At 37.2% G+C, this 27,679-nt stretch overlaps 4 protein-coding genes across 7 annotated transcripts in view; 2 read left to right on the forward strand and 2 right to left on the reverse strand.

Annotated features, from left to right (window-relative positions):
- Pdk1 (Phosphoinositide-dependent kinase 1) overlaps positions 1-13,176 on the forward strand; it is a 59,636-nt gene extending 46,460 nt beyond the window's left edge. The window contains exons 1-5 of one of the 2 annotated variants that reach the window (XM_053750394.1): positions 4,428-4,904; positions 8,477-8,735; positions 8,952-9,869; positions 10,955-11,232; positions 11,342-13,176. In XM_053750394.1, coding sequence (XP_053606369.1) covers positions 4,770-4,904; positions 8,477-8,735; positions 8,952-9,869; positions 10,955-11,232; positions 11,342-11,446 — 1,695 coding nt within the window. In that variant the 5' untranslated portion in view covers positions 4,428-4,769 and the 3' untranslated portion in view covers positions 11,447-13,176. Of the gene's footprint in view, positions 1-4,427; positions 4,905-8,476; positions 8,736-8,951; positions 9,870-10,954; positions 11,233-11,341 lie in introns of those variants that run through there. The other variant, XM_053750395.1, reaches the window with a different exon arrangement.
- Positions 13,177-15,483: 2,307 nt separating this feature from the next.
- mRpS34 (mitochondrial ribosomal protein S34) lies at positions 15,484-17,315 on the forward strand. Of its 2 annotated transcripts, none has more exons than XM_053750512.2 (3): positions 15,484-15,806; positions 16,052-16,300; positions 16,908-16,961. In XM_053750512.2, exons 1-3 carry the CDS (start codon positions 15,615-15,617, stop codon positions 16,944-16,946), a joined length of 480 nt encoding a protein of 159 aa, XP_053606487.1. In that variant the 5' UTR covers positions 15,484-15,614; the 3' UTR covers positions 16,947-16,961. The 2 variants fall into 2 exon arrangements, with proteins under 2 accessions (XP_053606487.1, XP_053606484.1); XM_053750509.2 differs by lacking the exon at positions 16,908-16,961 and adding an exon at positions 17,096-17,315 and having other exon boundaries at positions 15,487-15,806.
- On the reverse strand, positions 17,262-20,711 carry LOC128672967 (IQ domain-containing protein K-like). Its single transcript, XM_053750508.2, has 5 exons — positions 20,245-20,711; positions 19,599-19,738; positions 18,368-18,462; positions 18,071-18,200; positions 17,262-17,566 (listed from the first exon to the last, which is right to left on the reverse strand). The coding sequence occupies exons 1-5, from the start codon at positions 20,495-20,497 to the stop codon at positions 17,468-17,470; spliced, it is 717 nt and encodes a 238-aa protein (XP_053606483.1). The 5' UTR covers positions 20,498-20,711; the 3' UTR covers positions 17,262-17,467.
- A 54-nt stretch (positions 20,712-20,765) lies between these two features.
- LOC128672966 (uncharacterized protein) lies at positions 20,766-27,412 on the reverse strand. 2 transcript variants are annotated; one of them, XM_053750506.1, is made up of 6 exons: positions 27,299-27,412; positions 24,571-24,928; positions 23,177-24,406; positions 22,006-22,827; positions 21,629-21,921; positions 20,766-21,542 (listed from the first exon to the last, which is right to left on the reverse strand). In XM_053750506.1, exons 2-6 carry the CDS (start codon positions 24,925-24,927, stop codon positions 20,933-20,935), a joined length of 3,312 nt encoding a protein of 1,103 aa, XP_053606481.1. In that variant the 5' UTR covers position 24,928; positions 27,299-27,412; the 3' UTR covers positions 20,766-20,932. The 2 variants fall into 2 exon arrangements, with proteins under 2 accessions (XP_053606481.1, XP_053606482.1); XM_053750507.1 differs by lacking the exon at positions 22,006-22,827.
- Between the last annotated feature and the right edge of the window lie 267 nt (positions 27,413-27,679).

Here is a 27,679-nt window from a genome sequence, read left to right on the forward strand (position 1 = left end):
TATCCTATCTGAGTTACGTGGTCGGTATGACGACCGTTAAAACTATGTTCAATATGCGAGGGGCACGCCAGCAGGTGCTTCGCATGACGGATATTGCTTCCAACCGGGTCAAAGGACTGCTCAAGGCCGCGGCCGAGACATTAGCTCCGTGGACAACCTTCGCTGGGCGCCTCACAAGGCGAGACTTGCTAATTGCTGGACAGACTAATATTAACTTGCATGATAAATCACTTTATCAAAAATTAAACAGTTAAACAGAAGTATTAGAAACCTGTAAAATTTTTGTCCACCCGATCGATATGCCGACTGCGGTAATCAAATTGAACCATATTACGAGTAGAAGCCATCGCCAAAATCGACGGGTTTTCGAAGCACTCTTGTCATTAAAATGTGAGGGTGGGTTGCAATTTTGTCGATAACGTTTAACGTGCGCAGAAAAACTCAAAGTACCTACGCTATTTTGTCTAAACGTCAGAGGCGTTAAAATCAACGTCAAAGTTAACGTTGAAGTCTATTATCGACATGGAATTAGTAGGTACTCCACAGTACCTACTAACTCCATGATTGTCGAGCTATAAATGTACTAACGTGTGATTGACCTTACAAATCTTTTATATCTTACCCAATAGCATGAACCTTTTTCTGTCTAGTAATTTCCAAGTATCAATGCGCTTTGGTCCTTAGAATCAATTCATCTTGTGAAAACTCAATAGAGTATATTCATTACCATCTGCGATGAATCACTCCTGTTTCATTTGATGTGTTGGGTATGTGTATTATGCTCACACCTATGTGATAGAGATGAATTAGTCACTCGATGGACGTTATCAAACAGATTACAGCACTAATACGAGTACCTATTATAACATCAAATCATGTCATGAATGTGTGAATTTTGTTTCATTTTTGTTGTGCCATTTATGAATTTGGACTTCTTGCTTTTCTGGGTAACAAAATCATTGAAAGTTACATATAATTTTTTTAATAAAAAAATAAAATCTCACAAAAAATTAAGAGCATGTGAATAACAACTACTTTGGAAGTAATAGTGAAGTATCCCGTATTTTTCATTGTTCATACTATCATGTTTTTGAGGCGTTATTACACGTGCCTCTAGTACTGCAATATTGCAACGTAACGTAATGTGTAAAATGCAACTCGCTGTTTTATAGCCAGTGCAATGACAGATAGGTGTACGAAATAATATCTGATGAGGTCGTTTCTAAGGCTCACATTTCTTAGTAGTCGTGCTGTAGAAATAAAGCAGTGCATAACAAATGACAACCATTTACTACATACCTAACAAATACCAGTTTGTTATTTTTAACTAACACGTATCAGAGCATACATATTTTTTTCCTGAACATGTCAGTGAAAACTGATTAGGTACCACATTGTTTCTGAGACTTGATAAAGACCCGCGATGAATGTCCATGTTTGTTTGTTATTTTACAGTGTTATCCAATTGTTATCTGCGATAAATACCGCTTGATATGGATGACACAAACAGAACGTGATGAGCTAGCGGCGCTAGTGACGCGCACGCGGCGAGGCGCGCGGCGGCGAACCCGGCGAAGGCGCCAATTTCCTATTCGTACATACATGTATCTTTTCTTTTGAAGATAAGTTTAACAACATACTTAATCGGTTTATTGCGTACATTATACGATAAAAATATTACCCGAATGCCGGCTTTATCACATAATTGTATGCGTACAAATTAATTTGAACACGTGAGAAGTGAATTTATTCGTTTGATAAAATATTATTAATTTGGCTAACTTCACATATGAGCAAATGTTTTTTTGTATGTATGTATACTTACATTAACAGCTTGTTATTGTTCTGTTAGCGCATTTATTCGATTCAACTAAACATCTGATTAATATGAGTGTCTAACAAGAATCTTAGAATATTCATTAAAATCTGGGAATCGGAGATCTGCTGGCACGCTGCTGGCTACGAAAAGGAAGCTTTGTTTTATAACTTTATAATTTTTTATTTCATTTACCTGTTTATATCGCCATGTGGATAGGCAGGCAGATATCACATAAAAACATTGCCAGGTGGCAAGTTCAATGCTCGGCGTGGCTTTCATTTTGTTTTGAAATGGAGCTTTGGGGCGCAGAGGGTGTACGCTGTGTTTGAGACGACAAAAAATTGCGTCTACCACCTGGCTTTTTATTTTATGTTATGTTAGTTTTGGATATAACTTATATATAAGTACGTACATATATCAATAAATAAAATTGCAACCCAGGGAAATATATAAAGTGTCCTTCAAGTACAATATTGCGTGTGTTGTGATTTTCAAATAAATCAGTAAAACTATTTAGTAATTACTTTAGGACTACTAGGGCCTACTTACTCGTTCATTCTGATTCTATTGCCACTACTTGTTTACACTGTTATTATTTATTTACCTTCTTATTTAATTCTCTCATTACCTACGTAAAAGAGAAATATCTTTTGTAAAAAAGTTCAAACAGATAGGTACATCAAAATATACTTGATACTACAGTATAATGTAATGGTGTAAATCATCGTGCACGTGCTAACGTGCAACAGCTGCGCTCGACCGGCTCCTCATTCTGACACAATTTTTTTAAAGATTTTTTTCCTTACTACCCGTAAGGAAAAAAATGGTTACCTTGTCCAATTTTATCTGCTTCTGCATTATTCTGTACATCAACTTCTATAACAAGTTCAGAAATCATGACTGACATGCATTTTTTTAAATACACAACATTTCTTTCTGAATGCATGTAATATATTATGGATGAAATTAAAGTAAAAAATGTTGCACCGAATACATAATACAGTTTAGTAATTAGTGGATTCAAAATATTAGTAGATGAGTTGGGTATGTATAAACCTAAAATAACAATAGCTGCTTTTAAAGTCGTAAACAAGGGCAATGAAATAATAATACGCGTGTGGCCGCTGGTCGTTATCCTGTATAGTGCCGCCCGCATGCACTGCTCGCCGTCGGCGCGCGCGCATCCTCACAAATCGGTGCATAACGGCCGCCCATTCAAGCGGCGCGGTGATGCCGGGGCTCTTAACTTCCAACCCAGATTTTATTTTTAAATGTGTATCCCACAATGGTCTGTTGCAATGATTTATTTTTAACTCAAAATTTATCAACGGTTTTTTACTGCATCGGCCAGGCTATTTTCAAGCGCATTCCAAATGTTCAAGCATACTAAGTCATATTTTACTTGATATGACAATCATATGTCATAATCGACATTCATGTCGATTTCTATCACCGATGACGTTCACAAAAAAGTTGCTCGAATGCATTGCGCATTAGAAAATAGCTGAAATTTTATTTTCAATTCGCAGTTTCTTTCAAATTTATATGATAATTATATAGACATGTCGTCGTTTAGTAACAGTATTGAAGACATTTTAACGCCACCGTGGATTTACGAAAGTGCACAAGCTGTAACGAATAAACTTTTGCCGGAAGACCTGTTTTTATTTCATTATCCTTATGTAGCATAAAGCATTATGTATTATTACTCGGAAGAAAGTTAATTCTCAACTAGGGTGATTAACGCCCTCGACTACGTTTCGAGCATGTCACCCTCGTTGAAATCCGTTACTTTCTGGCCTCGGTAAATAATGTACTTATGACTGTCCTGGTCCTAAATTTGGAAGATCTAGACGTCTTGGATTAAGGTGCATGTCAGAGTTCAATCAAACCGAAATTGGTGCATGGCGCCCCCACCCCAAACATCCGGAAAATGTACTTCCATTTTGTCGTTGTAGTGTAGCGTAGTGCAATACTCTGCATGGCGCGGCGTGGCGCGCTGCATCTTGATGTTATTGATTTTGTTCTCGTTTCCCGCGCTCACCATCACACCCGCCCCCACTCTTCCATCTCTATACACCCTCTCCAACGCCCACCCCACCCTAGAGTTCAAAAACACAACCACGTGGGCACATAACACGTTGAGTTCAAATTAGAACGTGGGTACTAAAGAAACTTATTGATTTATAACACAATTACTATCAACATCTTTTTCAATAAGTAATTTATATTTTCTTAAATAATTACACGACATGAGACTTCGACGACATTTATTTTATTAAAATACGTCTTATTATTATTATTATTTGAATAAAATATTGAAAGATGCAGCTTGCCCTTCTATATGATGTGATTTGAAGTTAAGGGTGGTCTAGCAGTCACATGAGTGCAGTTTAGTAAACAATGATAGTGATTTCATAAGTTTGAGAAGGGTCGGTTTCGTGTCCAGGAAAACCACGATGCATCGCCGTGCACAACGTAAAGAAGAAGTACCGCCCCAGCCAGACCAGAGGGTGGCAATGGCAAAGGGGTGAGAGCGGGGGAGACAATATCTACAGCTATAACTACACACGATCCAAGCAAGCCGCGCGTACCGTGCGATTATTCCGTCTAGCGAGCGGGGACGTAGTCATAGTTCTCTTCAGTAGCTTCGTTTGCGTTTGCGTCAAAACGCGTTTTCGTTCAGTCCAGCACTTACTTCAGTCCGCTTCGCGCCTTCTAACCGGATAGACGTGTGCGCGCTAACACGTATTTAAAATATTTGTTTATTTACAGTTATTGGTTACTTACTATTAATGATATTGCATTCCTTATTAATTTAGTTACTACATTATACTGAGTGATTTGCAACGTGTTCGAAATAGATAATCAAACTTCATGAACTGTGATCGTGTTTTCAACCGTTTTGAACAATAATAAACGGTAAACATAATCTGTGAGACGGGTCGAAATGAGCGGATTGACCATCAGAGTTAAAAGAGGATCGAGGGGTAGTGCTACTCTTCTTGAAGCAGCAAACAGAATTTTGCGTCTGCTTGGCGTTAGTTCGACGAAGCGCGGGAAACAGCCCTCACCAAAATCTAAGGTAAGGTCATCAACCCTACGTCTGCTGCATTCAGGACACTTGTTTTATCGTAACTGAGATATAATGCTCTAACTACTTGTAAATATGAGTGGTTATTTGGTTCTGATGTTTTTAATTATATATTTCAAGAATTAATTAAAAATAATTACCTATTTTGGTAGTAAAAGGCTGTAATTCTTATTCAAGGCCCGAGACAGTTTAATGCGTGCTTTGTTACCATGTTTTTGTATTTTATGATTTGCTACTATTAGCTACAGTCAGCGTGGTAACAGAGATCATTTCAATGACATACCTACTAACAGTAAAAATTATGCTTAATCGAAATAGACTTGCATACGAACTGTACCGATGGTTGGCAAGTACCTACCTATTTTTTGTGAATGATAGCATTCACAGGTGTCTGATGTTAATACTGTACTTACATTTATAGTGTTAAAAGCAAGTTTGTAAACTTTCGCTACGTGCATAGCGTACTTTCGCTGTACTTTTGCGATCCCAATGTGGTGTAGGCATACCAAACCGATGGAGTATGACCGCACTACCGTTCTAGACGGCAGACGCGTCGCATATGATATGCGTGTGATGTGAATGCAAACAGCCGAGCCCGCGACACGACGTCGCACTTGTTTGTTCACGCGTCGCCGGCGTGACCACCTTGTTTACCACTACGAACGACGCCTCACGATCCGCATTCATCATTCCATCAGTGCCGTAATGACGACATAAGTTATTTCCTTCAACATTGCATTCGCATACAATTTTCTTATACGAAAAACACGATTAATTTTGGAATTCTTGAAAATAAGTAAAAATTTATTCAGTAAATAGGTATCATCTATCTATATGAAACTAGAAAACTTAAGAACATGGGCAGGAACTTATTACATATTCTAGTTAAATACAAGTACTGAAAAGTTGTTTTAGTTTCGTACCAACCTACCCATGGAAACTATTTTCGAGATGGACGATGACTCTTCCGTGAAAAAATTACGTCATCTATTTTTGTTTATATACCTACAATCGTCATTGGTAGATAGTGAATAATCCAAAGAAAATATACAAGAGACATAAACTTATTAGTAGGTTTACCAACCTACTTAAAATTACATCGTCTGAACTGATCATAGGTAGTAGTTGTCTGGAAATGTGTAAACCAAAACACACATATTGTTCTCAGACATGAAATAAGAATTCGTCAAGGATTACCGTAAAAAACAATGTGAAAATGAATAGACGATGAAATACTACCTTAGGTATTGTTTTGGGTTACCAGATTGAAGTATACAACAGTGCAATATAATCTTGGGCAAATGATTGATAAAATGATAAAAACATTCCTCGAAGTTTGTTGCGAATGTTGCTCGATTGAGCTACATGCTCGAGATAACAATATCATTATTATTTATTTCATGACCTAGTCAATACGTAATAAAAAAGAGATTGATATGCAAAGATAAATTCAATCCATATGCTATGTAGCCGGATGCAGTGTGGAAGGGGCAAATATTCTAGCAGCACAGCACTCCACATCCGCCCCGTTTATTTAGCACAAGGTTGTTTTGCCATGTCAGCCAAGATAAATCTAGGCAGGTAGGTTGAATTTACGTTCATATATTCGCTGCATTGGTGATTTGTAAGACAAAAGACGAAGCATATGTTTTATTTGTTACGCAGGTTTAATTGTTGCTGCAATCTGTGCTTTATGTTATTCACAGAGATTTAGTTTTTCATACGTTTGTAAATCTTTATACACTTGCTTCTTGTATGCGATTTATTAGCTACTGCCCGTCGATCGTTACATATCTTCATGTGGTTTGGTTAATGTCACATTCACCCCTAATTATTAAAACTTTCAAAAAATATCTGAACGAACATATCTAAATCGATGTTTTAGTTTTTTTTTTAAAACGGTATACATTAAAAATAAGAAATATCTACAGCTGAATGTATTTGTCAATATGTTGCAATAAACATTGAATGATGATGAATGTGTTAGTCGAATTGTTTTGCTGTAAGCCTAGAAGTCAGTAGGCGAGGCGCGGGCGGCAATCGATGTGGAAGCTCTTTTGGTGGGGATCGAGGTCGATGCGGAGTACAGCGGAATGCGTTACTGTGGGAATGCGCTCTGAGTACCGTTGTGGCGGCTACACTGCATCGTGCCGCCCGCCGCGGAATTCAAGACCCACTTATGGACAGCGCATACAATACGGCTTATTATTAGGTGACTCATTCACTTCTTCAATGGATCATTCGTATTGTTCAAATTTATCTTTGTTCCTCTTATAAGTACGCTGGGAGACAAGCACATAATTCTATCGTTGTAAAAAACAATCGTGGTCAACCAAACGTTTTTTAAAGGCCTTAATCAACAGGATTCCTACCTGTCCTTTTTTGCAAGCGAGGCTTTGTTCTAAGAACTGTGGATGGACATTGGACCTTACCGTTTGACCGTTTGTTATAAAATTTCATTTTCATTCGTTTCATTGTAGGTTTAGTCTGTTATTCATTTAAGACAAATATTGTTGTTGTTTGTATAAACAAATAAACATTTATCTCAAATAGCAAAACAAACGACTAGCTATATATATATAGCTATATAAGCTAGACTAGATATGACCTGGTAGTAATTATAGCATACATGTATCCCACTGCTAGTCGCGACACCTCGTCGGTTTTTTCCACACCTTGACGTGCCTTGACGATGTCGTCTAGATATACTTTTATTTCGGGTCAAATATTACGTGGGTGATACCGTAATACAATAGAACGTTATCGTACAATGGAGATCCTGAAAAACATAAATAACTCTCACATCCGCGGATATCGCCGTGAAGTAACGGTACCTGGGTACTTTCATTTACTTTTCACGTCAAGTTTGTTTTTGGCCAATTAACCGTTAGGAACGAAGAAAGAGGCTGTCGCTTACGAGGACGAACTGCGAAAAGCATCTTTCTCTTTCTTGCTTGCGTTGAATGGTTTCGCTGTTTTTTGTTTGACGACGTCGACGCCTCCATAAGAAAATTAACAAAAACTCTGCAGCGAACTTTAAAAATTAGATCATCGAACTGTAGGCGAGGCCAGTGAACGGTTGGCACTATTCGAGTTTTGATCTTTATAGAATTTGACAAGTCTTTACAGTATAACACTGTTATTGGGTAAAACCCAACAAAACTTATGATTCTATAGTAGGTAAACCGTACTCCTACCTCCTGCCCCATGGAGTTATTTAATTATTACAAATATATAACATTTTGTTACGATTTTTTTTTGTACAAATTCCACTAATATGTTCCTTTTTAATTACGGTCGGACTTTGTTTAGCGTACTTACTGACCACCTAATTTCTGAGACGGCGGCGGCGGCCTGCCAGACGGCGCGTTGCCCCCTGGCCCCCACTGCGCATTACGTGTATTCTTCCAACCCACCACTGACTGCTGCCGCGGTGTCCGCCGGCTGATAAACAAGTGCACGCTTTCAGAGCGTGTCGACGCGTCTTTGATGCTACCGCTGCGCTGTTCTGAAAGTATCTTAAATGCTGAGCATTGTCTCACGGTCCGCGTGTTTTGTTACAGAAGAACGGCCGGCCGACGAACGAGGCGCGAGCCCCCATTGCTGCCGTGGAGTGTGTGATTGATTCTCCGATCAAGATGCAAGCATCGCCAGCTCCGCCGGTGGCCGCGCCTGCACCCGCCGCGTCCCCAGCCGCGAGTCAGTCAGTCAGACCCACCAAGAGAACAGCTAAAGACTACATATTCGGCAAATTAATTGGAGATGGCATGTTTAGCACAGTGTTCCGAGCGAAAGACATACACACAGGAAAGGAATATGCAAGTAAGTTTCTGATTGAGCTGTGATCAAATTGATTAATTATGGTTAGACCGAATAAGTTAAATATATGCATGTGTAAGCCTCTATATCTACACAAAATTTGGTTACTGTCTGAGTGCTTTATTCTTTTCAAATTCATTTATATGTCTCGGCACTTACTTATACTATAAATTTGTTTGGTTTTCGTCTGTATTTATATTTACGTTCTTTATTTTTCAGTTAAAGTGTGCGAAAAACTGCATATTATCCGGAAAAAGAAGAGGGAATACATAAAACGAGAGAAAGATGCATTGAATATGCTGTTCAACGTTCCACATGGTTTTGTAAAATTATATTGCACTTTCCAAGATGAAGAGAGATTATATTTTGTTTTGTCCTATGCGAAGAACGGCGAGCTCCTGGCAAAAATTAACGAAGTTGGTTCTTTTGAAATAAATGTAGCAAAATATTATGCCGCTGAATTATTATTGGCGCTAGAAAAAATGCATGCGAAAGGAATCATTCACCGTGATTTGAAACCAGAAAATATATTGTTAGATGAAAATATGCATTTGAGGATTGCTGATTTTGGCACCGCAAAAATTATGGATCCAGAAGAAATTAGAACAGCACAAACTGTTCCAGAAGATAATGAGAACGATGAACGTACGCGCAAAATAAGTTTTGTGGGTACACCTCAATATGTAAGTCCTGAATTGTTGCACAATTGTGTGGACACCCGTACATCCGACTTGTGGGCTTTCGGCTGTATTATTTACCAGATGATATCAGGATTACCCCCATTTAGGGCAGCTACAGAGTTTCTAATATTCCAGAAAATATTGAAATTGGAATATGAATTCCCGGAAGGATTCCCAGCTGATGCTAAAGATCTTGTTGAAAAATTATTAGTCTTAGACCATAGTAAGAGAATCGGAGCTGACGACTCTGGAGATACCTATCAAAGTATTCGAAGTCATCCGTTTTTTGCGGGGATAGATTGGGACAATCTATTAGACCAAACTCCACCCACAATCAGCCCATATTTACCGGGCGGTTCATTTGAAGAGGAGTACAATATACCCGATCATCTAGAACCAGGATTGGACAACAAACAGCTGTTACGCCTGTGGGAGTTCGATTTGAATACATCAAAAGGTAAAATGACTTATTTTTATAAATTTACAAATCACCTTCAAATGTTACTGTTAGGTATTGTAATCATGTTGTTCTGGAACATCGATACAGACAAATACAAAGAGTCTAGCGAGTGCAGTGAAGCGACGAGTAAGAGGCAATTGTACCGTCCGTGACCTAACTTCTTGGCAAATTTATACGCTTCTCAATTCATAAATGAACCGAGTATGTAATGTTCTGCTTTTACGGTCTTTGCTATCTCGATGTTGACGTTTTTTTTATGTTAAAGATATATATGTTGCACTCGCGGGGCTGCGTCATTGCGTTCGTAGCTATTCATAATTCAGAGCGGACGTCCTCCGTTCTTCATTTACGGTCCTATAGTAGATATGACGTCAGCGTCCGCGCGCGCGGCGCCGAGTTCCACGCTCACAGCCGCTTGCACATGACATGAAATCATGAATGACTCGCAACCGCCGCCACTGCCCAGTTCTTTATTAATAACAACCTTATGATCAGCTGACTTAGCGCTCGCTGTATGACCGCACTGCATTGTTAACGCATTCGTCAACATGATTAAATGTTTAGTAAATTTATCTCATTGGTAATAATAAACTGTTAGTTTATTTTCCACCCACACAACGCGAGTGACAGCACGCCTAAGTTTGTAATTTAATTACGCTACTTGGAAATATAAAATATATTTATATCGGTAATATTTCAGGTCAATGAAAAACATTTATTTTTCCTACTGAAATTAGCACATTATACTTTTTAGCATTGTCATGAACTAAGGGAAACGGTAAAGTTTTTATTAGTTCTTTGAGTTTGATTTGCGATATTTGTTCAGAACAAAAACGGAATTAGATTTTTTTGTTATTTTTACGATTCAATCTGCAGACGTGGCTGCATTCAGCAGATTATAGCCCAAAAATGATATTAATAACGTTCAGTTCTTGATAAACTAACATCAAATATTTCTCAAATCGAAATCGTTCGAAAAATACAACGGCATCCGAGCCTCCTCCTTTGTAATTGTTTTATAAGATCTAATGTATCCGTTTTAATAATAGCAACCGTTTATTTGATTTAATCTTGCTTTACAGGTATTCTGGATATTAGTCCTGAAGAAAAGCGCCGTCGACTTGAAATTCAAGCACGAGAAAATAAATGGCACCAGTTTGTGGACGGTGAACTGATTTTAAAACAAGGACAAGTTGACAAAAGAAAGGGACTGTTCCCACGGCGCCGCATGCTGCTGCTGACTACGGGCCCGCGGCTCTTCTACGTAGATCCTGTCAATATGGTGCTCAAGGGGGAAATCCCGTGGTCGTCTGAACTGCGCGTCGAAGCAAAGAACTTTAGAATATTTTTAGTGCACACTGTGAGTCATTTATATTTGTTCCCTTTTGTTTTGACAATAAAGTTGTACATAATTAAAATATTTCCGTACTCCGACTTATGATTAACAATGTCGTTTTTCTCTGTTGCAGCCAAATCGTACATATTACTTGGAAGACCCAGACTCGTATGCCCTGGAATGGACGCGCGTGATCGACGAGGTCCGCATCGCGACGTATGTGCGGGACACGACCTAGGCGGCGGCGGCGAGCGCCCGACCCCGCTCCCGGCTGCGGCCCGCACGCCCCGTGCTCACTTCTAGGATACAATAACCTTCATAAAGCACGACCACGATGACCGACCTCGTGTGACGACCGGCATCCTCAGCTCGGCTCGGCCGCCGCCCGCCTGACGCTTCCCACGGAGGATGTTTTACGAGACGACATCGGCTAAAGATCGAGCGCTGTTGACAATGAATGACTGATTCCTATTATTATAGTGTATACATAGTATGTCCCGACTATCTTAAATTATTTTTCTTATTTAAGTTCTTATTTAAATGAGGATTATCGGTGATGTGTAAATATTTGTCTTAAATTATTATTATTATTGCAATCGCTTAGATTTAGTATAATGTGTAATCGTGGGCCGTTGTAACTTATATGGGCCTTTGTAAGAATGGACTTGTTATTCACCACCTGCGTGTTCACGAAGCCCGTTCCGGTTGGTATAGGCAATTGATAGCTAAATTAAATATTATTTATTTTAATTATTTGCCAACGGAATGTGACTGCTGTACAGTAATAACAGTAGGAAATTACAGATTGGTCGTTTCCATAGACTACACTACTAATGCCTCTAACAAACTAGATATAATGAGGTTTTATTTAGGGAATGATATGATATATTAAACTGTATAATTGAATTTGTGTGGGCTAATATCCTACAGATGCTATGTTATGATGGCAGGTTGCGTAGAAATGGAAACTTCCGATGACAGAAGGATAGCTTCTCAAAAGAGGCGGGCGCGAACGCAAGCAGAGGCTGTGCTCGCTGTCTGCCTCTTTGCTTTTTTAATGTGCTGCAAATGCACTATAATCCTAACTTAGAAATGGTATACGGAATACACCACCAAAGGTGAATTGCTATTGGAATGCGTGATTAATTTATCCAAATTACGTAATTGTTAATTTAGAAGTCGGAATCGCTTATGGTATACATACATGATACTAAATTTGTGTTAAAATAATTATTTTGTGTCGTTAATAATGGACAGTGATTTTAAAGCCATAGGCAGGGCTCGGCTATGGGTATATTTTACGAAACGTTTTCGATAAATAATATGTTTTCGTTTAATAATAAAATGTGTTTTCTAGAATTTGCATAGTTGCATTTTTTGTGAGACGAACTTTGAACAATTTTAAACAGCTTTTTTGAAAAATGTCCGATTTCGTTTTTGTTGCGAATCGAACTGCAAGAAAAAACGTTTTGAAAACGTAATTTTAAATAACGTATTCAAGCCCTGACCATAGAAATGGAATGTTCAATGTCATGGCATTAAGTCATAGGAACTAATTATATTCTTAACAAAATTTTATTGTTATGATTATAGCATGTTTGTAATAGTTGTATTGAAATGCCTAAAACTTGCCTGGACTATTTAAAATTAGGGCTTATTGTAAATTTGGATTAAAAATCCTAGTTCAATATAAAACCCTCGTAGTAAAATATAGAATACTTGTAGAAATTCAGCTTGTAATGTATCAAGAAATGTTCTTTTAGCAATTAAAATTGATAATCAAAACCACAGATCGAACAATAATTGTAGACAATTTGACTACTCCATGACATTGTTTTATTAATAATTAATCTGCATTTAAAATTTAATAACTGTTGTCTATTGTAATAATATTTTACAACATTTGTATTGCGAAAATTCCATAGTAACAATATAAGAAATTGCAAATAAATTGAAGTTGATTTTTTCCTTTTTTGTTTTATTAAAAAATATATATTATAAAATATTGGCACAAATGGCACACAATACTTAGTCGTACCTGTCTCTTGTGCGTCATGTACTAATGTAACTCATCTCGTGTACCCACAGTGTGTATCTCTACGTCTCTTCCGTTCGTACCAACTTTTTCAGTTTCCTTCCATGATCCGTCCGTCCTATACGTATCCTCCTCGTTCATGTAAAAATTAAGTTCTAGGTAAGTACCTAATCTAAATAATTATTCTCTATTAAAAACTTCCTACTTGGATAAAGAAAATATAATGGCCTAATGGCGCCATTATATTTTCTTTCTCTGTCTCCAACGCCCAATGCCAGTCCGTCCGCCAGTCCCAGGGTTTAGATGTAATATAAATTAATATTCTTTATTAAAACTTACCAACGGTTCATCCGTTGACCATTTTACGCAGGTATGAGTCATCCTACCTAATCTATCTCGATGTTCCCTGAACTAAATGTCCGACTCCACTCCACACAAAGGAATAGAGGTCGTACACACCGATTTCAAAATCAAATCATTTATTCAGAAATTAGGCCTTCACAGGCAGTTTTTCACGTCATATTCTAAATTAAATGATATTTACCAAAGCTACAAACTACTAGTATTTCCGAACGACCTCCATAATCTGACATAATAGATACCTTCCAAACACTTGAAGATCACAAATCATGTATATGTTTTACAAATAAATGTCAAAATATTTACAATAAATATGTAATTAAAATGTATATATAATTATAAAGGTAAGATCAAGTGTGAGAGGTAGAAGTTTTAGGAAGGGTCCAAGTTTTTTTTATCATTTAAATAGTCGCTAATTGTGTAATAAGCATTAGCAATGGCAAGTTAATAGCCTCTATAGGGAGTTTATTGAACAATTTTACACTGAGCCACGAAAGATCGCTTAACCTTTTTAAGTCGGAATCTGTTTATACAAAGTTTAAGCCTATTACGAGTGTTTACACTGTTAACATCGCTCAATGTTTTATACAGGTGTAAGTTAGATTTAAGAAAAATAAGTACGTCGAAGATGATGACTGAGATGCAACAGTCATAATATTTATCGATTTGAACAATTCTCGCAAGGAATCCTGTGAATCTTAAGCCCATAAATAAAACGAATTGCTCGTTTCTGTAAAACATTTTTTTTCCTATATCAGCTGCATTACCCCATAACAATAATGCGTAAGACATTATGCTATGAAAGTAGCTTTAATACACGAGTGTAGCTTTAATAGATGAATTGTTCCTTGTGTGGGATATAGACCCCGTCATAACTTCAATTTCGTTCTGACAAGAAAGAAATGTGTATACTGTATAAATAGGGAGCTACTGCACATTTATCCCGCCAGAGTACAGCACTGTATGTTAGGTACACAAAGCTTTGCCTTTGCTATGTTGATTAAAACGTTTATTTTAGAGTATTTTATTAATAATTTTATAATGTAAGTATTCGTTTGTGAAAATATACAACAATGTAGCATATACGTGTGCCGAAATATTGGGAAAAATCGTTTTCTATAAGATAAAAAACTTCGAAACTATAGGATACGCCTCACGTTGTAAAATTTTCGAGCCAATAAACGGTCGAAAAAACCCTCGGAACACTTCACACGTGAAGACTTATTAAAATATGGACTTCATCACAGGTAAGATCTTCAGTCGAAATCACGTTTATATCAGTTTATGACCACAGTTACTGGGGTATTGTGTAATCTGTCACAGTTGACCAAATAATGCAGAACAACCTAAAATAGTGTTATTATTTTCAGGATAATCCACTAAATCCTTCCCTTTTACCTTTAAACTCGCACCACGATTGCATAGAATGTATTTTTGGTCGTAAATCTGCAACAATATTGAAAATTGGCATTTTTTGCCTCCAAGTTTGTGTACCTTAGTTATACAGTACTGCCATCTGCTCTGAGCTTTGCATAAAAACGAGACAGCCGCCGATATTTTTTGTCCATCATTACGTGCCCAACCAAACCTGCCCAATCGGTCACTAACTATGTATGAAATTATTCGGATTGGGACGCGAAGTGGAATGTAAGTACCTTGGAAATCTTCTATCTCATTTTGTTATTCGTCCGTCTCATTTTGTTACTGTTGAACCTTAGGTGGCATTCGGTTATGAAACGCATGGCTGAGAGCAGTTTTAAACTCAGCAGCATAGTAAATAGATCTTATACGAATAACAACTATTGTCTTTGCTTTAGTTCGATACTATGGTAAATGGCTAATGTCATTGTCATAATACACTTGGCTGGCATGTCATTGTCTTTTGGTTGCCTGGCCTGCTGCCACATTTGATTGAGCTCAGCTTCGGAATCTTGCAGTGCCTTAAATTGAATTTTATAAAATTAAGGTTTTATTTTACACGAATAAATTACCTAATTGAAACATAGTCACCATGTCTTCTACTAGTTCAACGGTGATCAAATATGTTGGTAGAACCACGGATTTTAAAGGCAAGACTTTGTGGGAAATAGTTGGAAGCTTAAAGAATTTAGGCATTGGCAGAATAATCGTTCGTTCTGTATTTGAGCGTTATCCTGAACCTAGTTTTATGAAAATAGTGAAAGTGGAGACATGCCCGGACGAGGTAGGTACAGATTCTAGCATTTCATAACACATGGATCTGCTTATCTGCACAATCTGTTACAATATTCCGTAAACGCATCAAAGAGTTTACTTTACTGCGGCGAATTGAGGGCAATACATTGAATTATTTCTAAAAGTAAAGTATAAATATGAAACTATCTGTTTGATTTGTCCATACCTATTTACTGTGACTATATTTCTCATCTTTTACAGACTAAGAAAAGTTTATATTTTTCCATTTTTCAGGAACGACGAAGAGTCCGAGTATGGGTTGAAAAGACATTCAGAGGACACAAATTACCAAATTTGACAGAAATTTATCGAACTTCTTATAAAACTGATTACAAACTGATTCCGAAGAATGAAGAAGCAAAATTATTTGCTAAAATAAAAAATGAGCACTATTTTCCTGATGTGGTCCTTCCGAGAGAAATTGAAATGCCTCCCTTAATGAAGACATTTATAGTTCAAGATCATGAAAAAAAAGGTTTAGAGGTATGACCAAGAACTTATCAATTACTAGCTCTTGCCCATGGCTTCGCCTATGTGAATTTATCTGTGAAAGCAGAACAGATGATTTTCTTACAAACTTTCAACCCCCATTATAGTCATTTGGGGGTGGATTTTTGGAAAAAAAGATGAACTTGTCTTTAACTACATGCATACCAAATTTCATCAAAATCGGTCCAGCAGTTTAGCCATGAAAGCAGAACAGACAGATAGACTTTCTCATTTATAATATTAGTATGGATGTAATGTCTTGCATGTAGGTTACATACAAGCACAGTATAATATAGCACTTTTGCTTTTTATTTAAAACTAGGGTCCATCCAGCTTGGGTAAAACAACAATGAAAATAGTTGCCTATGTTACTCTTACAATAGCATTTGTCTCTGTGCCAAATTTCCCCTATGTCCACTAAAATCCATCTTGAAGATCAATTGATGTATCTTTTTCCACTTTCATCAAATAGATCCATGATTGATGACTACAAATGAAAATACCAATCTTTTATTAGTATGTTTTAGTTATAACTACATAGCTACTTTCATATGCATGAAGTTTTGTTACTCATAATACATTCTCATATTGAAAATTACAGGATTTTAATTACCTGAAGCTGTCAAATATCTGTCTCTAAATTATTTAGGTATATCTGACTATATATTACTATAAATTCAAATTTTCTGCATGACTATAAATTTAAATGTATCAGTGACTAATTTCTGCCATACAATAAGTAGATATTATAGAGATAACAAACAAAATTTAAACATTTGTAATTTTCAGCCTGTGAAGGAGTTTGTTATGCCACTTGGCTACAAACACACCACAAATAGAGTCCGAAGGATCGCCAAGCCAGGAGAGGAGGCAACAGTAAAATTCACCATGGGTCTCGGGAAACCTGTTAGCCCCTCATTGTATGAAGGAATACCGTTATAAATAAAATACAATGTAGTCATTGTTAAATTTAATAGGTAGAATGTTGAAATATAAGTAAAACTCACAATTTGAATCTTTTAATGAGGACTGTCTTTGATAGTGTCATAGTATACTTTTGGCTATATGGTATCATTTCATGATTATATAATATTTTCTTTAGATAAACATTTAGATGTTTATCTAAAGAATATCTTTGGCAATATAATAAATTGGCTGTGGTTACAATTTATTACGGAAATGTGTGGAAGACGCAAACTTTTTCGCGAGGAATGGATTGAATTCCATTTCTGGGCATAAATCGCGCTCCAGCTCCAATTTCTGTAAGAAATAAATAAATCCTTAGTACCGAGGTCTCTGTTTTCCTCCGGGAGATGTTTTTATACTGAATAATTTACAATTAGATTATTTATTTGCAAATCATCTTACAACTAACATTATAACTTAGTTTCTATTTTGTTTTGTATTTCACTGTTTTCTATTCAGATATATAGAAATAGGTACGTAGTGATTACTAGACTGACGTATAATTATTTTTTCATGGCTAACCATCCTTGATTGATTTTCTCATTATTGGGGCAATTGTCTTAGGTTTCACGATGTGCCATTCTCGAAATTTTCAATAATGCGTGGGAACGTCCGGAAATATTCAAATTTCCGAGAATATTTTTCAGTTCGTTCCCATGAAATTTTTTATGAGAGTTTCTTTTGGAAAATGGAATAGAGCATATCTCAGCGGCACATCACGCGGGCCAAAACGGATCTTTGGGTTATAAGTATACATATACTCGTACTACAGTGGTACTATATATTTGCAAGTCTCACCCTCCAGAAGTCCCTCATTTCTTGCACCTCCTCGTCTCGCTGCACAAAGTATTGTCGGACAGTTTTCTGTATGACTGTGGCAGCATACTCCTCAGGCCACAGCCAGGACTTAGGGTAATATGGTCGCGGACTGTAACGAGCACATAAATAAATTGATGTTCAATAGCCTGCTAACAATGTTTAATCTTACCTGCTACTTGACCTGAAACTTATTAGTAATTGGGGTGAATTTGCAATGAATTTGGGTAGGTTGATGTGCTGTTGCTGTTGACAAATATAAAAGTTAAATGTACTCACTGTTTTTTTAAATAATCTCTGACCCAAGGCATATTGAATAAGTGCCAGTTATTGTGTTTTCTTTCTTGATAACGTGGATTGTTGTTCCATAAGACCTGAAATGAGATAGGGATGTTTTCCAATCTTGAGTTGGCTTTAATTTAGATAAATTTGTGGTCTGTTCGCTGGCACACATATACACATGCAACAATATAAAGTCTTCATTGATATGATGGTTAAGGCAAAATAGTTAAGATTTTACATCTCTCTTATTCGTCTCTCTTTGTTAGGTCTTATTACCCCCAAATGGGGCTTGTAGGTGACCAATTAGCGCTCTAGGGTAATAATGTAGCTAGGCCCTAGGCCGCCCTAGGGCTTTTCTAGCTACATTATTACCCTAAGTAATAAAAAAATATTTCATTGTTTCAAAAAGTTCGCGTACATCTAACCATCATACTGGCAATAGACATCATTCATTCAGCCAATGATCAAAGAGGTGGCTTCGCTATCCAGCCTTGTCTTCGTATAAATATAATAGGTAGGTAGTTATCAATTTTAAATAGGTATTGAACGGCGAAGATCAATTTAGTTCTTCAAAAAAAAAAAAAAGATCTTGTTTGTTCTTAATGAAAAAAGGCGAAAATAGAACTTTTACTTTAAATATTATTTTTGGGATTTTTTATAATTACGTTGTTTTCTACTTACCTCACAATCGACATATAAAACAGAGTAGTTAGCTCGGGTGTTAGCATCAATTGCTCCCTCGAACTATAGGCGCCCTCGCTGCGCTCGTGCGCATCAAATATCTCGGGCTGCAATTGATGCCTTACAGCCCTTGGCTACTAATCTAGAGGTCGTTAGCCTCGATTAATATCACGCCAGCCAAATTTTTCATGGTATTGAACAACAAAACCCTTGGTATTGCAGGCGTCCATAGTCTGCGGTGACCATTTCCCATCAGGAGGATGCCTGGATGATTCCCGCGTGCCTGTTTGCTTGCTTAGGTATATATACACACACACACACACACATATATATATATATATATATATATATATATATATATATATATATATATATATATATATGTGTGTGTGTGGTGGTGGTAATAGGAAAATATATATATATATATTTAGACGTATATTGCAAATATTTCCTTGAGGTAGATATTTTTTCTTTTTGTCATGTGACATTGTCGGCGTCGGTAACTGTCTGAAGTTGGACGATAGTGTGTAGCCGGCATAACACATACCTGACTGATATGATCAATGCCATTGAAAAAGCATTTCTGTCTTATAAGTGCTTCCCAAATCTTCGCTTTGTTTAGAGTTTCCGTGAGAGCAGGCAAGAGATGGACGAATACTTCATTCTTTATGTAATCGCATTCTGTTTCTAAAGAAAAAAAATCGAGTCACTTCTTATTCAGTGGTATCGATAGCGCGAGTTTGATTCGAATTTAGAAAGTTTACCATAATATTTAGATAAGTTTAAATTCGCACTGAATTTTAATCGTAAAATTATGAGGGTAGTTAATTTGAAATTTGGCTGTACAGATGGACGTATCTGGTGCTTGTAACAACAACAGATTTTGTATACGCGAATTGATATGTTTCATGTAGACAACGATTGTCATGTTTTCAAAGGAAACATTTGCGTAGAAAGGACGTAGATATTCTTATTTTATAGTTGTACTACCTATATAATAAAAGGTTAGATAAGTTCTACACTTCTCTACATTACCAACTCTGCAAAACATGACTCTGTGCCATAAAAAAACGTTAAGAGTACAAAATATTGGGGATGTTTTGAACACTTAACGTTTTTTTAGTTTCACGATAAATATAATGCAAATTTTATCTTACCATTTCCATTAACTATTCAAGTAATTAGATGCTTACTAAGGAACGGTGCCTTCACAATCGGTTCCTTTTTACTTTCGCTATACTCCTTCAGTTCTTGCATTCTTTGCTCGTGCTCCTCCACTATTTGCCTCCAGCTAGCCTTGTTGCTCCTTGTCATTAGCACTGGGAACTCCACCTCGGAACATGACAAACTGTCAGGGAGCTGGAAGGTCGCCAGGGTGTCCGCCACTTCGTTCGTAGTAGACTTGGCATCTTTCCCCTTCTTGCGGTCGGAGGATTTGCCAGCCATGTTTATTTGTATGGTTAATTGATGGAGTAAATTTGTATAATCTTTCCCCTTTTAAAAAATCGCTATGTAATGCCAAAGAAATTTGGTTGTAATCGTAACCCAGTACAGTAAATATATTACTGACATACGATAAGTCATTTTTATGTCTAAGTGAAATAAGGTTTTGTGTTTTGCATATAAATGTTTTGCTTTCCATGATGTTCCATGATGGAGTATCTACTAATTTCATGGTTCCATGATTACCAATGGGTTAGAAGAAAAAAAAGCGTTTAATTTCAGAATTTATTTTTTACAAAATCTGCATACGCAATTACTCGGTATCTCTGGATATTACCATCCAAAGTAATGTCATAATAAATTATAAATACTTATTAAATATGTCTACATTAAAATAAATATAATATGTAATTATTATATTCAGTCCTGTATTGTCTGTTAGTAAGGCGCAAACTTTCCAGTCACTTGTGAGATCCAGTCCAGGTAGTGAGCAACTTTCACATAGACGCCGGGTACTCCAACTTGGCCGCAGCCGATGCCCCACGACACCACTCCCACCAGCTGCCACGTGCCTCCTCGCTCGCACACCAACGGACCGCCACCGTCTCCCTTACACGCATCCTTCCCTTCTTCGCCACCAGCGCAAAGGAAGCCTTGACTCAGTTCGTAGTTATAACCCAATCTAGTTTGTCTCAATTGTTGTTGACATTGACCATGAGGAAGAATGGGGACGTCGACTTCTTTGAGGATGTTTTGATATTTTCCGAAGTCGCCGAATGCGTCCTTGCCCCAGCCAGTAGTCCAACACCTCTGTCCAGAGTAGTCAGTGTATTTGTCGGGAAGGCAAGCCGGGCTGATATGCGGATATTTGGTCCATTCAACGGGATGATCCAGTTTCAGTATGGCTAGGTCGTTGTCCAACGTCCCAGCGTAGTAGAGCGGGTGAACATGTACGGAAATAACATCTCTTTCGATGTAAGGATAGAATTCAACGTCACGGTTAACATCCCACTCTCCAAGACGAACTCTCAATTCGAATCCTTTGTATCTGGAAGAAAGAGCTAATATAAGTATACTTTGGTATAGTTTCGTTTCGTCACTTCGTTCATATATAAATTAATTTTGGATACTCACGACTTGATGCAATGGGCAGCAGTTATGATGTGAAGACCATCGATTAGCGTTCCGCCACATACATAGACTGATTCTTTAGGATCCTTTTTGAGAATAGCTGCTTGCCAGGGATATTCCCCAAATTCACTTTCGCCATCGACGTATGACGGGGTCTTGATCCTTCCATTTATACCTTGGGAGTGTCTTAAACCACATTGACCTCTGTTTCCAGCTTGTGGCCTTAAAGGTCTGCGGCAACAGACCTGGTTAGGTCTGCATTGTTGAACTGAAGGTTGTCCGAAGTAACCCTGACGCTGAAAGTTAAAAAGTACAATCTTGTTAGTTTTAAGGATCAATTTATTTAATATTAAAAAGTCATTTTAGTTGATAAAAATTACCTCTTCAATAATGTCTATAGGATTTGCTTTAGTACTAATTTCTCTCTTCTTTCTGTTGTCTGGGAATCGTATGGATTTGCCTCCCCGGTTTGCCCCAGAGCCATTTTGAGGAAGGGGTAAGGATCGGGAATAATCGTATCGATTTGCATAATTAGCCTGCCTATCGGTTGCTGTAATATTTGCTGATCTTTCAAAACCATGGCCGTGAAAAGCCCCTGGATAATGATTATAGTCTACATTATCGTCATAATGACCACTATTATCCTCGTCATCATAATAATCATCATCGTGAACGGGTGCATGAGCAACTTTATATGGTTGCACTGGATGCCTATAATGTGTGTAATGTGGAGAGTAGATTGGTGGGCCGTGGTGTATGGGATAGTGAGGAGGCGGTGCAAAGTGAGGTGGTGGGATTGGTTTGTGATGGTGGTCAAAATGATATGGATTATGATGATGAAAGTGCTCATGCTTATTCAGCAAATAAAGTTTCTTTTCATGGAATAAGTGACCTATTTTGTTCACGACGTGCTCATTTGGCGTTACGTGTAAGTTGACGAAGGGTTTAATTACTTTGTCTCCGTAATCATTTTTTGTTACTTGAACTGATAATAATGGATTTACAGAAACCAAACCTAAATTTAGACCACCACTATTTAAAGCAGGTCCATATGGGTTGTAAATAGGATTAGAGTGGAAAGGATTTATAGGATAACCGTTATAGGATGGTTGGGGCAACCCAAAAGACACACCAAACGTAGGCTGCACTTGTTTGTTGCTATTGCCGCCATTGCCGCCGTAGCCGGCCAATCCAATGAGGCGCTGTAGTAATATTCATATATGTAGTAAATGAAACTTTTTCTGTTTAATGTTAGGTCTATGTCAGTGCCCTATGTTTAGTGATACTTTGGCAAGCTGTTACAATCGGACTTTCTAAATTTATGAATTAAGATGACCTTGCCCGAATGCAACATATATGTCACCCCCGTTTTATATGATGTAGTTTGAAAGGAGTTTAAGGGATTAGGGAATTGTGAATGTCATCGGTAAAGTATAAGTATTTGATTGATGTATAGCATATATATGGCCTAGTAGGTACACATATATCACACAAATTCATTCATGTTAGATATTATCATAAGTGTGTTTTAAATGGAATTTGAAAACTTACCGGTTCAATTTCTTTAGTGGCTTCCGTAACGTTATCGTCCTTGGCGTCGCGTTTGCTAATTTTCTTAATTTCTGTTTCTGTCGTATTTTTATCATCTGACTTCACTTCTGAAGATTTTGTCAAGTTGTCTAGTTGTTCATCAGTAAGAGCAGTGATTTCACTACCTTTGTTGCGAGGATCAATAGGTAAATATAGATCATCTCTACGGCCGATTATTTCCTGGCTGGGGCATTGATCGTAATTGACACACACACATTCAAACCTTTGAGCCTTGGCGTCATGATAATTTTCTTGATATAAGTTATTTTGGCCGAACGTCGCCGGTCCTTGATTATGCAAGTTATTTGTTGACCCGACGTTCAGTTCCTTTTTGTAAAATTCAGAATGTTGTGTACCGTAGGCACCCAAAGAATTGCCATATTTTTGATCTTCAAAACCGTTGTTTGGGTAGGGTTTTGGTAACGACTGCGCATGAAGATTACCGTTACCTTTATTAAAACCTTCATGGCCGTACTGGGATCCATAAATAGTATCTGCTTCATAAATAGGTTTGTTTTCTATATAACCACCAGTCATTGGTTTAAATCCTCCAGAATTAAAACTACCAGAACTCAGTCCACTAAAATCAGCTCCACCTGCCGTTATAATATCAGAAGATTGTTGGCCAAATGATTGAGAAGCGTAGTTACCCTGGGATTCTAAGTTACCGGCAGATCCCAATCCCAAATGACCAACAGATCCTACTGGAATAGCAACGGGTTTAATTATGACTTTTGGGTCTTTGTCTCCATCGCCATGGACATAGTGATGGTGCACATGTTGTTGAACGACTGTTTCGGTTTTAGAAGACGATTGAGAAAGGGGACCCTTGTTGTAGCTTGGTTTGGAGTTGTCAAATGTGTATGGAGATTCATTAGCATACGTAGGAGGCTTAGTAACGTAATTTGAATCATGTCCGCTGTATGCACCATTACCCTGTGCAAACTGGAAGTTGCTGCCGTATTTATCAGAAAAACCTGGTCTGTAATTACTACCGTAGCCGATTCTCTTAGGGGGAATTTTCTGTGGCCGTGAAGGGTACGGCATGGGTTTCGGTGGTCCGTATGCTCTGGGCGGTCCACGTACTGGGATTGAAGCGATAGGTTTACCAACTGGTTTTATGTCAACAGGTTGTGCATAAATAACTTCGTCGGGTGACAAATAACGCTTCTCCTGTGTATCTTCTTCGCACTGGAAATATATGAAAAAAAAATGTTAATAACAACATCGTAGCAGTGGAGTTAGCATAACGTGATTCAACATTATGTATTAAAGCAATGTAATTTCAATATTTATGCATTTTTAAATAATTATATTTAAAAATTAAAAAGTTATAATTATTATAATGTGTTTACTTCAATGAGTCCTAATGTGCAAAGACGTTCTTTAATTAGGTTTCTGGCTTCAGAGTCATCACCACCGTCCAAGGCTTCCTTGATCGAGGGATCGCTGTATACGTCGAAACCACCTAAACTCCTGCCTTGTTTGTTGCTGACAAGTTCATCGACTATGTCATCAAGAACAGTGCTGTTAGAATCAAAGTTTTTGTCTTCCGCTTCTGGAGCCTTTTCCTCTCCTTCTAATAATTGGCTCGATTTTTGTTCTTTAAGAGCATCGCTTTGATCTTCTGATTTTTCTCCCCAAGACCATTCTGCTGACGTGTTGGCTAATATCAATGGCAGGAATATACAAACGATTGTGAACCACCGCATCCTGGAAAGAGAAAAGTAATAAATCAGTACATATTTAATAGTGAGTGAATCACAGAAATTTTCCTTTTTTATGCTAAAAGTGAGATAATTTTGATGACTAATGTCCATAGTTGTGTTGTTTTGAATATAAATTAGATATAATTAAATCCTTATTTAGCAAAACATGTCATCGTTTCGAAACCGAAGTAGGCGGAGAATCACTTTTACTTTCGCGGACAGACAATCGTTGCGTAACCCTCCATAATGTCAGCGTACTGAGACGCTGGAGGCAGTCATGTGTGCGAGAATTGCTTACATATCATGGGGATTTTGTTATTATAGAGAAATATAAGTTTGAGACATGCAGGTAAAGTCGCGGCTGCCTACTGTCTTATTATTATAACAATAGTATTAAAATGAAAATATTAAGTATATGTATTGATATTTTTTAAATATCTATAGAGATATTTAATTAATATATAATTTAATTTATTAAATAAATCCATAGGGATTTATTAAATAAAACTCTTATCTGTCAATACATATAATAAAACAGTAGAAAAAAAATTCTGTACATTAAATATAATATATTTACATAAAAACAAAATTAGGCGATAGAGTGGTAGTAATAAAGTAAGAATCTGAAAAAAAAAATCTGTCTGTTTGTCTGTATGTCTGTTTGTACCGCTAATCTCCGGAACTACTGGACGGATTCGAATGAAACTTTAGGCCTGGGCAACATATAGGGTATATTGATAACTGGAACACCAGATGGAGAACTACGATGGCCCAGCTAAACTATAGGAAATATAGAAATGACGCCTTAACAAAAGTTGTTCAGCCTGATGAGCATTTTCTGTTGAGGTATAAAAATCGAAAATCTAGAACACCTCATGCAGTCCCATGATGGTTCAGGGTGACCTTCAGGTCTTTTTATATGGCGACCGAAGGAATAAAGAAGCGGGAGTGGGGCACTGAGCTAGCGGTAAATGGGTTGGGGCACGTTGCTGAAAAATACATGAGACAATTTGTAGGAAACGGGACAGGATAATTTTCGGAACAAGACACGTAGCGGATATCGTAGCGGGAAACGAAGAATTGAACTAAAGATGACAAAATGACAAAATTACGAATTTGAATCATAGTAATAAATAAATTTTACCAGTCTTACAATACCCGATAAAAGAATAACTCAAATTTTACTTCGATTCCTTTTAAGAACTGAAATACACGCGTGCGAAGCCGTGGGAAAAAGCTTCGCATAAGGCTAAATTTCGCATAAGGTTCTGTGTGAATCAGGAAGAAATGCATCGGAGATTGCTCTAGCACAAGAAATTGTGACATAGGCTTTGCGAGGACAAGGTGATTATTTTGAAGATTATCCGGTCTTTACGATTTTTGATGAGAGCTATTTGTGTCACCTATTGTTATTGTAAAGAAAGTGTTATTGGTGTCAGTGTCGGCGGAGCCGGCGTGGTTGGCGGTGCCTCATTTCGGTTACTTTATTATATAACTCGTAGATATCTTGTTTACTTTATGCAACCGTTACAACACCAGCTAAGCTTATTACGATTCCACTAATATGCAAATTTCTCCTATTGTATGTGTGTTAAAGATCGGAATAAAGATACCATTGAGTGCATTGTACATCGCAATAATAAGGCAGAAAGTATGAGAAAACTGAATGTTTCCTTGACTTTGAGCGCTTGACTTTTAATCACCTTTAAGAAAGTTATGGAAACTGCTGCTTTTATGGTGAGTTAGTAGTAACTTAAAGGAAAAGTGAGAGCGTTTATTTTTTTATTTTTTTATTTTAAAAGCGTTTATCACTGTTCAAGTAATTGCAAGTACAAATAGGTGCAGTAATATGCAAGTAATGTTGCATCGGTCTTTGTTATTGTATAACACTTTATGCAATAGTCCTGTTACTGTACCTGTGAGCTTGTTAGTGTGTGCCAGAGAGCGACAGCGTGGGGGGTGAAAGTGAAAAGTAACGGCTAAGGATTAAATTATATAGGTTCAAAATACATTGGGCTTGATGTTAAAGTAAATAAGGTCGTTATTTAGTGCTCTTGGTACGAATGATCAAAGCATAAGTTACGTTAATAAAATCAGTTTACTAAAAAATATATCACTATACAATTAAAACAAATTAGAACTTGTTCGCGAGTGTATTTATAAGTGACATTTTGTAATATTATGACTTATATTCAAAATTTGTAATTTCAATAAAATTTGATATTGAATTTTCTTCGATACTCTATTATTTTAAATAAAATGTAACTAACATATAAGTACAAACTTTGTGTCTTGTAATGCTGATGTAGCCGTATATACTGTTGGTATTGTTTGTGTATATCACTGTCTTTATTTCAAAACACCGGAAACTTACTTTTCTGCCAGTAATCCTTGTCAAGTATATCACTTCAATAAACTAAGATGCTTTCACCACTTCACCGGCGCACTGTTTGCGTCCGAATGACTCTCAAATCCACCACCACTTCGCTTTATACTTCGACCAACGCAAAGATGCACGCACCAAGATTTTGTAAGACTTTTGACGCAGACTCCTACCTAAAAACTCTTATTTGGAACGATAACTATTGGTAATCGCCAAATGTATAAGCTTGGTAGCGATATCGAAATCATCGACAGCCAACTTGGTATAGGGTGATGACGTCTGTGATTCCATTGACCAACCCTTGGCTTCATTCATAAATGAGTTCTTACTACGCATTAGGCAATGAGGAAAAATCGAGGCCGTACACGCGGA

The sequence above is a fragment of the Plodia interpunctella genome, chromosome 10 (genome assembly GCF_027563975.2).
Source record: "Plodia interpunctella isolate USDA-ARS_2022_Savannah chromosome 10, ilPloInte3.2, whole genome shotgun sequence".
Taxonomy (NCBI): domain Eukaryota; kingdom Metazoa; phylum Arthropoda; class Insecta; order Lepidoptera; family Pyralidae; genus Plodia; species Plodia interpunctella.